At 44.2% G+C, this 12560-nt stretch overlaps 1 protein-coding gene across 1 annotated transcript in view; it reads left to right on the top strand.

Moving 5' to 3' along the window:
- Window positions 1-12560, top strand: part of phex (phosphate regulating endopeptidase homolog, X-linked) — a 580655-nt gene that overhangs the window by 534692 nt on the left and 33403 nt on the right. The window contains exons 13-15 of the mRNA XM_073046078.1: window positions 2178-2255; window positions 5139-5242; window positions 6573-6631. Of these exons, the coding sequence (XP_072902179.1) occupies window positions 2178-2255; window positions 5139-5242; window positions 6573-6631 (241 nt within the window). The remainder of the gene's footprint in view (window positions 1-2177; window positions 2256-5138; window positions 5243-6572; window positions 6632-12560) is intronic.

The following is a 12560-nucleotide window of genomic DNA, read 5'->3' as shown; positions in this document are numbered from 1 at the left end:
GTCCAAGTCCAACGTCCGCGGCTGTCCACGTTCCCCCGTCCATATCCAAGGTCTGCGGCTGTCCGTGGTCCCCCTGTCCAAGATCCGCGGCTGTCCACGTTCCCATTGTCCAATGTCCGCGGCTGTCCGTGTTCCCCCTGTCCAAGTCCAAGGTCCGCAGCTGTCCACGTTCCCCCGTCCAAGTCCAAGGTCTGCGGCTGTCCATGTTCCCTCTGTCCAAGTCCAAGGTCTGTGGCTGTCCACGTTCCCACTGTCGAAAGTTTGCGGCTGTCCACGTTCCCACTGTCCAAGTCTGAGGTCTGTGGCTGTCCATGTTCCCCCTGTCCAAGTCCAAGGTCCGCGGCTGTCCATGTTCCCACTGTCCAAGTCCAATGTCCGCGGCTGTCCGTGCTCCCCCGTCCAAGTCCAAGGTCCGTGGCTGTCCATGTTCCCACTGTCCAAGTGCAAGGTCCACGGCTGTCCGCGTTCCCCCGTCCAAGTCATGGCCGCAGCAATCCTAGTTCCCTGTTTCCTAGTCCCAGGTCCGTGGCGATGCAAATCCCTCGTCCCCTCGTCCGAGGTTTGTGTTCCTCTTGGTCCTCCTTGATTTCCCGATTTTCTGGATAGCGAGTAATAAACGCTATTTTATTGAACCTAAGAAAGACGTGTTTGTGTCCTGTGTGTGGGTCTTCTCCCAGCACCCTTGTCCCCACCTCGTGACAAACTTGGAGAAGGAGGGATGAAGTAAAGAACTGTTCTAATATTATCTATGTTTTCTGTGTACTAGATGCACTGGAAGATAATCCTTTGCCTCTATATTCATCACCTTTTTCAATTTTGCCTCCATGTTCCCATAAGTTACTTTGTAAATTATTATCCCTCTCTAAATTTTTGTCTTTTCATTTATTCTAGAGACTTCCATAACCTCACTTGCAGTCTCCTTCTCTTTGACCTTATACTGTATTCACTCTTCCAAATTGCAGACCCCAACCATCACTAATTAGTTTAAAGATATATTTCAACCCATCCCATTGACTGTAATTTTGTCCTATCAACTTCTGGACAGTCTCTGTACACATTTTATCTAGTTGTTTACCTGCTCTATCACTTCAGGTGAGACTAGGTGAGGGTAAGCATTCAGCACGGACTAGAAGGGCTGAGATGGCCTGTTTCCGTGCTGTAATTGTTATATGGTTCAGTTCCCACCTTCCTGCCAAATTTGTTTAAACCATCCCTCACAGTTCTAGCAAACCTGGTCCTCCTCAGGTTTGGGTGTAATCTGTCATACCTTCCCCGGAGGAGAGTCCAGAGATCCATAAATCTGAAACCCTGCCCATTGAACCAATTCCTTGGCCTCGCGTTCATCTGCCAAATTTTCCTATTCTTACCCTCACTGGCATGTGGCACAGGCAGCAATCTAAAGATAACCGCCTTGAGATGCTGCATTTCAGCTTCCTACCGAGCTCCCTAGTTCTCTCTTCAGGCCCACATTCCTTTTCCTACCCAAGTTATTGGTACCAGTGTGTACTCCGACTTCTGGCTGTTCATATTCCCCCTTTAGAATGCTGTGGATCCGATCAAAGACATCTCTGACCCAGGAACCTGGGAGGGAAAATACCACCTGGGTGTCTACCATTTCTGCACAACAGCCTACTGCTCTTATCAGCTCTTCTTCCCCTTCCTTTCCGAGCCACGGAATTTTTATAGAATGTCATCATTACTTCTCCACAGGGATAACTGATTGTGGCGGCCAAGCATTCAAAGTGAAATTGGTTCTTAATCCTTCAGTGTTGGTTCTTGCTAACACTGCAAAGCATAATTCACTGATATGGAACACGGTCAATCTAACCATTGCTCCAGTGTGCCTGAGACATTCTTAGTAGAGACTGAGTTCACTTCAGCATAGAACAGCTTGCAGACAAGTTCGCTGGATAGGGGGCTAATAGCAAAGACCCCAATGGACATCAGCTCTTTGCTTGGCAAAGGAGATGTGTCCAGGGCCAGTTTAGGTCTATAATCAAAGTACCATCACCTGTAGAAGAAGGGTCAAAGTTTAAATGCAGGATGGGGAAATAAACTTTCCCTTCAGCAGGGGTAGCCACATTTTGGAAAGTTCTCAAGCCTATAGGAAATGAGATTAGCCTGTAATTACTAGTGGTAACTTTCACTGTCAGTAATTTCTTCATTTTTCTTTGTAGGCTAAGGCTATTCTCGCCAAGATTGGATATCCTACCTTCATTCTGAACGACGATGCAATTAACAACAAGTACAGAAATGTAAAATACCCAAGTTCTGATTGCCCCCTGATGCTTTGTTCAGTTTGTGCTTCAGCAAGATTCTATGCACACCGTTGATCAGAAATACAAGTGGAGATGGACTCAATCCACTGGCACTTGCAACCAAGGAAATTTTTTTTAAAAAGGGAAATATTTGTTTTTGAATACTAATTATCATATGTCCCTCAGAATTTGCTTTATGAATTGTTTTTGTATTAATGAATATCCTGGTTAGAGCAAGTGGAATTTAATTTAGGCTAAGCAGAAAGCAGCTCAGTTATATATTTCATTCATCTAGCACCTACAGGGAGAAAACACAGGTGCAGTGTTCTTTGACCCTAGATCAGAACACAACACCCTTTACTCTCCAAAATGCTTTAAACCAAGGAACAAGTAATTCAAGCTGGCCGCTACCTCCTGTCAACAGTTAATATTGATCTTTTTGGCCCTTAATCTTTCTGTGGGTGCAGTGAAAGGAAGCAGACTGTCAGCACAACCAGTAGACCACTGTGTAAAAATCAGTAGTAGGAACAGGCCACTCTCCTTGGAACAGGAGGGGCCTCAAGCCATGTAGTTGAAATGATCTTGGCTTGACCTCAGACAAAAGAACATCTGCAGATGCTGGAAATCCAGAGCAACACACACAAAATGCTGGAGGAGCTCAGCAGGTCAGGCAGCATCTATGGAAAAAAATAAATAGTCAATATTTCGGGCTGAAGCCCTTCTTTAATGCTTTCAACATATTCAATATCCTCTCCCTAGAGCTCTCTGGACAGGGTACTTCCAAACATTCACTGCCTCCTGGGAGATGAAATTCCTCCCCATCATCTTATGAAATAAGCAATTCCATCTTCTAGTTCCAATACACCTTTGATCAGAGTCATCTATCAATGAGTTGTGGGTGAATATTGGCTGTAATTGATTTAGTAGATCAATGGACTCGTAACATTTAACCATAAGGTATAGGAGCAGAAGTAGGCCATTTGGCCCATTGAGTCTGCTCCACCATTTCATAGATAGGGATTGATAAATACTTTATGATGCCAAAGGAAATTACAGTGTCACAGTGGCATTACAAGTGCACAAGTATAAATATTAGAAGAGAAATATCAAAGAATAAAAAATGTTACCACTAACAGTCTCACACGAGAGGGTCATCACTTCCCCAGCTTCAGGTTAACTCATTATAGAGCCAAATGGCTGAGGGTACGAATGACCTCATATAACGCTCTTTGGAGCAGCACAGTTGTCTTAGTCTGTTACTGAAAGTGCTCCTCTGTTCAGCCAAGGTGGCGTGCAGAGGGTGAGAGACATTGTCCAGAATTGCCAGGATTTTCCTTAGGGTCTTTGTTCTACCATACTAGTGTGTCTAGTTTGACTCCTGGAACAGAGCCAGCCTTTCTAATCAGTTTATTGAGCCCGTGTTGATGCCATTGCCCCAGCACACCACCAAATAGAAAATTGTACTGGTGACAACAGATTGGTAGGACACCATGTTGATCCATTTCTCCTCTCAACCCCAGTCTCCTGCCTTTCCCCCATATCCTTTCAAGCCCTGCCCAATCAAGAATCTATCAACCTCTGCCTTAAATCTACACAAAGACTTGAACTCCACAGCTGCCTATGGTAACAAATTCCACAAATTCACTACTCTCTGGCTAAAGAAATTCCTCCTCATCTTCTTTCTAAAAGGACATCAGTCTTAGACTCTCCTACCATAGGAAATATCCTCTCCACATCCACTCTATCAAGGTCTTTCACCATTTGATAGGTTTTGATGAGGTCACCCTCATTCTTATGAATTCTAGTGAATACTGACCCAGAGCTATCAAAAGCTCTTCATATGACAAGCCATTTAAACCTGGAATCATTTTTGTGAACCTCCTTTGAACACTCTCCAGTTTCAACAAATCCTTTCTGAGATAAGGGCCCAAACCTGCTCATAAAACTCCAAGTGAGGCCTCACCAGTGCTTTATAAAGTCTCAACATTACATCCTTGTTTTGATTTTCTAGACCTCTTGAAATGACTGCTAACATCACATTTCCATAAATACAATGTGTATTCTTGGACATTAAGCTCCCGGCTATAATCTGTTTTCGGCCATGATACATTGATGCCTGCAATGTCATACACACCAATCTGTAACTGTGTTTACAAGTTCATCGACCTTATTCCATATACTGCACACATTCAACTATAACACCTTTAACCCTGTATTCACACTTTCAATTTTGTCCGCCTTTCATGTTGCAACTTATCCTGTTGACTGCAGTTTTGGCTGACCAACAGCCTCTCCTCATACACATTGCCTCTGTTTGTAAATCAGCTACCTCATCTTCAGCACTATCACTCTGGTTCCCATCCCCCTGCCTAACTAGTTTAATCCCTCCCGAACAATAAGCCAACCTTCCCGCAAGGATATTGGACCTCCTCTGATTCAGGTGTAACCCATCCCTTTTGTACAGGTTGTACCTTCCCCAGAAGAGATCATAATGCCAGAGAAGATGGTGGAGGTTAAAAACAGTATCAACATTTAAGGAGCATCTGAATAGGTACTTGAATGAGTAGGATATAGAGAGTTACGGGATTAATGCAGCAACCTAGACATGGAGATTAAGGGGATATAGAGAGTTACGGGATTAATGCAAGCAATATAGACATGGAGGATGAAGGCGTACTCCTCTGCTGTACATTGTGCATTATGCTTGCATCCTAAATTATGTGCATTTGGTGACTGGATGGAAAGAGGAATTAGTTTGAATAACACTCTTGTTGTTTGAATGTCCTCTTTCTGTGCTGCAATTCACTGCATTGCTTTGATTCTTGTCTAGCCTGATTCATTACTTGAAACTCTCACCTGGTTTGTCCTCTGCCTTTATAGGTGACTATTTCGGCAACGGACTACTTTGGAAACTTGCTGAGTTTTCTTAGGTTTTATGCCCAGTTGGATTTCCGAGATCTCAGGCGCCGTATGACAAAGACAGAGTGAGTGTGTAAATACAGTTGGTCTTGATATTTCCTTATCCAAGCAACACATGCAAGCTGTTGAGCATCACTGCTTGCAAATGTAGATCCCATTACACGAAATGAGGGAGTCAGTGTGCTGCTATTGTTTCTGCCTACTCAGTGTAAGGAAGATCACACACTATAGCAGGCTGTCACCAGTCCCAGGCAACTGATAGGCACCCTTGGGCCAGCAATACAAGTTTAATTATCATTCAACCATATACAAATATAGCCAAATGAAAGCAATTCTCCAGAGACAATGTGCAAAACACATTATCACAGCATGTAGCACACATGGTTATGATTTCAGAAAAACATACAGTCACAAAGAGGAAAAAATATAGCCCAACACTGAGTTGTCCTGGTCCAGCTTGTTCTTCCACTGAGTGAATACCGGAGGCATCGCTGAGCGACCTCTGGAGGGCAGCACTGAGCGACCTCTGGAGAGCAGCACCGAGTGACCTCTGGAGGGCAGCACCGAGCAAACTCTGGTTGGGGGGGTGGGGGGAGGCGGGCAGCATCAAGTGAGCACAAGAAGGCAGCACCGACACGTGAAGCCAGACCCAAATCCAATGGCACACAGCCAACTGGCATCTTTATCGCTGGTGACTGCAATGGGCGACTTCGAGGCACGAGGGCCTTTTTTTTGTGTGACAACTGAGGCAACACAGCTCCCCCACAGCTCTCACCAATGAACCAGTTAACTGGTTTTTGTCAGTTACCTATGGGCAACAGGGTCTTGCAATCACGATAAAAATGTCCAAGATAATCACTTGCACCTTTTTTTGGACTGCGAACCATCTTAGCACAATGGTTCGCAACAAGTCCAGGCAACAGCACAACAACTGTATGCAACAAGTCCATCTCCACTGCTATCAAGCAACTCTCTGGTGAGGTAGTCCTGTGGTAATAAATATTCTTAGTATCCAAGAGTGACTTGTGACTGTGAGAGATGAACAAATGCACCTTTGGCAACAACAGGGGTCTGATTGTGATGCCCATCTACACTAATCCTGTTTGCCAGCATAGCAGCTGTACCCATCAAGCTCTTTCCTATCCAAGTAGCTGTCAAAATGCCTTTTAAACATTGTAATTGTATCTGCTCCCAGCACCTCCTCTGGCAGCTCATTTCAGGCACCACCTCTTCTGCATGAAAACCTTCCCCCGCCTTCCTCTTTGAATTTCTCTTCTCTCACCTTAGAGAGTTTCTGCAATGAAAAGTGCTAATCCAAAATCTTCCCAGGGAAGGCACAGATGGGAATTATTACTGGATAGATTTCCCTAAAATGACTTTGTCCTCTTTGTACAGATGGTTCACCCATCCCACCACAGTAAACGCCTTCTATGTATGGTCAAGAAACCAGATACGTAAGTGCTTAGGTTGACTTTTTTAGTTTATTAAAGCTGTGTGTCCCTTTGCATCTTCTGAGTTGCAATATTTGAAAACTGTTTGGAAACAACTCTCACCTCTTTCACTACCTGTTTGCCCTTTGCCACAATGAAGAAGCAGGTGGCACGGATGGAGGATGAGAGTTTGTGATTCCTTGGAAATGCCCAATAAGAACCACCCACCAAATCCTGTCCTCAAAGATCAGAAGACCAGAAGTCCAAAAGCAAAATGCTGCAGATATTGACTACCCAAAATAAAAATGACAAATGCCAGGAGTACCTAGCAGTGTCATAGAAACTTAGAAACATAGAAAATAGGTGCAGGGGTAGGCCCTTCGGCCCTTCGAGCCTGCACCGCCATTCAGTATGATCATGGCTGATCATCCAACTCAGAACCCTGTACCTGCTTTCTCTCCATACCCCCTGATCCTTTTAGCCACAAGGGCCATATCTAACGTGTCTGTGGAGAGAGAAATTGATAATATTTCATCAGAGCTAAGAAAATCTCAAGGCCATGTGCTGGTGAGGCCAGAAATAGGAGGATCATACAGTTTAACATGTGGCTAAGAAGTTAGTGTAGGAGGGAGGGCATCAGATTTGTGGATCATTGGGCTCTCTTCCGGGGAGGTGAGACCTGTACTGAAAAGATTTGTAGTTGAACTGGAGTGTGACTAATACCTTAGTGGGAAGGTTTGCTAATTCTGTGTTGGGGGGTGGGGTTGGTGGTGGGTGTTTTAAATTAGAGTTGCAGGGGGATGGGAACTAGAGTGCTAGAACTGATTATGGAGAAGCTGTGGAAATTGTTAAGACCTCAGACAAAGCCTGGAATCAAAAGTTTGAGCATGAAGTGACTATGTTCTGAGCTGTGTATACTTCAATGCAAGAAGTATTGTAGGAAAGGTGGTTGAGCTCAGGGCCTGGATCAACAAATGGGATTATGAAACTATAGCCATTAGTGAGTCTTGGGCGCAGGAGGGGCAGGGTTGGCAGCTCAATATTCTGGGTTTCCGTTGTTTTAAATGCGACAGAGTAGGAGAGATTATAGGGGAAGGGATTGTGCTACTAGTCAGTGCTCAGTCAGGACAGATCGGAGAACTCATCTGGTGAGGCTTTATGGGTGGAACTGAGGAATAAGAGAGGTGTGACCATGTTAATGGGGCTATATTACAGACCACCCAAAGTCCATGGGATTTAGAGGAACACATTTGTAGAGGGACCACAGACTGTTGTAAGAACCAAAAGGTTGTTAAAGTAGGTAATTTTAACTTTCTGTGTATTGAGTAGGACTCCCATACTGTATAGGATAGGGTTTGTCAAATGTGCTCATGAAAGTTTCCTTGATCAGTACATAGAAGTCCCAATGTGAGAGTGTGTGATACTTGATCTGCAATTATGGTAGACTTCAAAAGTGAAATTTTAAGAGTACGAAGCTTGTATGAGCCTGTCAGAATCAAAGGTAAAGATGACAGTTTTAAGGAATACTGGCTTGGTGTGTGTGTGTGTGTGTGTGTGTGTGTGTGTGTGTGTGTGTGTGTGTGTGTGTGTGTGTGTGTGTGTGTGTGTGTGTGTGTGTGTGTGTGTGTGTGTGTGTGTGTGTGTGTGTGTGTGTGTGTGTGTGTGTGTGTGTGTGTGTGTGTGTGTGTGTGTGTGTGTGTGTGTTTTGCTTGGATTTCCAGTATCTGCAGATTTTCTCTTGTTTTAGGTTTAGGGAACCTTGGCTTTCAGGAGATATGGTTAACAAAAAAAGATGTATAGCAAGTATGGGCAGATAGGAACACATGAGATCTTTATGGAGTATAAGAAATTCAAGAGAACACAAACAAGAAATCAGGAGGGCTAAAAGAAGGCATGAGGTTGCCCTAGCAGACAAGGTGAAGGAGAACCCTAAGGGATTCTACAGGTACATTAAGAACAAAAGGGTTGCAAGGGCCTCTGGATGATCAGAACGGTAATCCATGTGTGGAGCCAAAAGGGATGGGGGAGATCGTTAGTGTTTTGTTTTCAACTGTGTTTACCCAGGAGGCAGACACAGAGTCTATGGAAGTGAGTCATCGAGGACATGGACTCTATACAGACTACAGAGCAGGAGGAGGTCTTGAGGCAGATTAGGGTGGATAAATCCCCAGGGCCTGACAGGGTGCTCCCTCAGGCCCCGTGGGAGGCAAGTTCAGAAATTGTTGGGGCCCCTAGCAGAGATAATCATCCTTAGCAACAGGTGAGGTACTGGAAGGTTGGAGGACAAGAAAGACACTAAAAATAAACCAGGAAATTATAGGTCGGTGAAGCTGATATCAGTAATGGGAAGTTATTGGAAGGTATTTTAAGCGACTGGATTTAGGAATATTTGGATAGACAGGGATTGATTAGGGATAGTCAGCTTAGCTTTGTGTGTGGTAGATCATGTCTAACCAATCTTCTTGAGTTTTACTAGGAAAGTTGATGACGGCAAGGGAGTGAATATTGTCTACAGGACTTTAGCAAGTCTTTTGACACGGTCCCAGATGGGAGGCTGATCGGGAAGGTTCAGCCGCTCAGTATTCAAGACAAGGCAGTAAACTGGATTAGACATTGGCTTTGTGAGAGAAGCCAGAGAGTGGTAGTGGAGGGCTGCCTCTCTGACTGGAGACCTGTGACTAGTGGAGTGCCTCATGGATTGGTGCTGGATCCATTGTTGTTTGACATCTGTATTAATGATCTGGATGATAATGTGGCTAATTGGATTGTCAAACTTGGAGATGACACAAAAATTGGTGATGTAGTGGCAGTGACGAAGACTATCAGAGCTTGCAGCAGGGTCTGGACCAGCTGGAAAAATGGCTGAAAAAGGCAGATGGAATCTAATGTGGACGAGTGTGAGGTTTTGCACTTCGGTAGGACCAACCAGGGTAGGTCTTACACAGTGAGCAGTCAGGCACTGAGGAGTGCTGTCGAGCAAAGGGATCTGGGAATACAGGTCCATAATTCATTGAAAGTGGCTGCTTAAGTATAGATTCATAAAGAAAGCCTTTGGCACATTGACCTTCATTAATCATTGTACTGAGTACATGAGATGGGATCTTATGTTGAAGTTGTATAAGACATTGGTGAGGCCTAATTTGGAGTATTGCATACAATTTTTGTTGCCTACTTACAGAAAAGATGTAAATAAGTTTGAAATAGTAAAGAGAAAGTTTACAAGGAATTTGCTGGGATTGGAAGACCTGTATTCTAAGGAAAGTTTGAATAGGTTAGGACTTTATTCCTTGAAATGTAGAAGATTGCGTGGAGAGGTGACAGAGGTGTACAAAATTATGAAGGGTATAGATAGGGTTAATTCAAGCAGGCTTTTCCTACTAGAACTAGAGGTCATAGGTTAAGGGTGAAAGGTGAGAAGTTTAAGGGGAACATGAGGGGGAACCTCTTCACCCAGAGAGTCATGAGAGTGTGGAATGAGCTGCCAGCACAAGTGGTCCATGTGAGCTTGATCTCAACATTTAAGAGAAGTTTGGATAGATACATATAGGGGTATGAAGGGTTCTGGTCTTGATGCAGGTCGATGGGAGCAGGCAGTTTAAATGATTCAGCACAGACTAGATGTATTGAAGAACCTGTTTTTGTGCTGTACTTTTCTATGACTCTATAGTTTACTATTGTCACATGTACCAGGAAAAGCTTTTGCTTACATGCCATCAGACGATCATTCCATGCATAAGTATATTGAGTGCGTTAAAACAAAATGCAGAATATTGTGCTATTCTTGAGGTGCTCCACTGGTCGACTCAACCCTGGATGTTATGACCCTATGTGATAGGCAAGCCAGAGCGAGCAAGCTGCAGAAGCCCCCTTCCATGCAGCTGATGAATCCAGAGGAACGGTAGAGACAAATAGAGTTTGGCACCAGTGGTGTTGCAGGAGTTTCCAGTCAGCACTGAACTCGACATAGGACGCCTCAGAGACTCCGGCTCCAGATTCTTCCTCTGGGTTTCCTCCCGAAGCCTCCCCCATGAGTGGGTGTAGCTGCAAGCCAGCAGAGGTTTGCAATTAGAGATTCCCTTCTCCTAGATGAGCTGCCAACCATGGCTGACAAGCCCAATCTGCCCCAAGCAACAGATCTTAAGGCAACATAAATTCACCTTTGCCCCTTCTCCTGCCAGAAGAAAAGGTTCTGCTGGGCTTAGTAGCTAAGCCACACGTGAAGGACAGGACCTGGATCTGATTGTCAGAGGCTATTTGAGATGCACGCCATTGGGAGCATTTAATAGGTAGCTTATCTCCACTAGCACCCCAGCTATAACAACCTTAAGGAACCATTATGTTATAGTTACACAGAAAATGCAGTAGAATGTACGAGAGCCTCTACAAAGTAAATTGCGAGGTTGAATAGTTCCTGCTTTAGCCTATGAGAGGTCCATTCAAGGGTCGATAACAGTTGGGTGGAAGCTGTCATCAAGAATGTTTTTTTTTGTTCATGTACTCCGGCTTTTGTATATTTTGCTTTAAGGAAGAGAGGAGAATAGAAAATGGGGTGGGATGGGACTTTGATTATGTTGGTTATTTTCCCAAAGCAGCAGGAAGTGTAGACAGAGACTGCTTTACCCAATGGACTGGACAGTGTTCACAACTCTAAAATGTCTTGCAATCTTGGACAGAGCAGTTGCCAAATAAAGCTGTGTTGTATCTGATAAGCTGCTTTCTAAGTTATTGTTAATATGATTTAACCATCAGGTTCCTGAACCACAATGGATAACTAACCCCAACCCTGAACTGATTCCATAACCTATGGACTCACTTTCAAGGACTCTACAACTCATTTTCTCAATATTAGTTTTTATTTATGTATTTATTATCATTATTTTGCTTTTCTTTTTGTATTTGCACAATTTGTTGTATTTTGCACGTACTGTAGGTTACTTGTCTTGGTTTCAGTGTAGTGTTCCATTGATTCTGTCGTGTTTCTTTGTATCTACTGTGAATGCCCACAAGAAAATGGATCTCAGGGTAGTACATGGTGACATACACTTAGTGGCACTTTATTAGGCACACCTGCTCATTAATGCAAACATCTAATCAGCCAATCACAGGGCAGGAACTTGATGCATAAAAGAAAGCAGACATGGTCAAGAGGTTCAGCTGTTGCTCAGAATGGGGGAGAAATGTGACTGACAATGGAATGATCAAGATGGCATATGGGGTGGTTTGAGTTGCTCAGAAACGGCTGACCTCAGGATTTTCACACCCAAAAATTTCTAGAATTTACAGAGAATGGAGCAAATAGCAACAACCTCCAGTGAGAGCAGTTCCGTGGGCAAAACGCCTTGTTAATGAGAGAGGTCAGAGGAAAACGCTAGACTGGTTCAAACTGGCAGGAAAGTGGCAGTAACTGAAATAGCCACGCGGTACAACAGTGGTGTGCAGAAGAGCACCTTTGAAAGCACAAGATGTCGAATCTTAAAGTGGATGGATGGGCTACACGTACATACACACAGTGGCCTCTTGATTTGGTTCAAGAAGTCTTAATAACGTGGCCAATGAGTCTGTATGTTCTACTTAGAACTTTGGTGGTATTTAGCCCTAAGAACCTGAAGCTCTCAACTATTTCCACCTCCACCTTAGCAGATGGGATGTATGCTCCACTCTGGGTGTGGGTGTGGGTGTCATGGGCACCAAGAGCTCATGCTTTTTCGTTTGTTGTTCCTCTCCATGCGTTGGGTAGTAACCTTGCTGTTTCTTTAGTGTTTTATGAGGCTGAGTTGCTAGCTCAACACTCAACCCAGCACAGATGGAAAGCATGCAAGGAGCCGGCCGGATTCGAACCTGGGACCACTTGCCTCGAAATCCGGTGTGGATGCCACTACACCACTGACCAGCAAGGGCTCATTGTGGATGTTATAACTGATGGAGATGCAGAAGCAGAGAATGAGAGGAATGG

This window comes from Hemitrygon akajei, chromosome 5 (genome assembly GCF_048418815.1).
Source record: "Hemitrygon akajei chromosome 5, sHemAka1.3, whole genome shotgun sequence".
Lineage (NCBI taxonomy): Eukaryota > Metazoa > Chordata > Chondrichthyes > Myliobatiformes > Dasyatidae > Hemitrygon > Hemitrygon akajei.
This window is presented reverse-complemented; position numbering and strand designations above follow the sequence as displayed.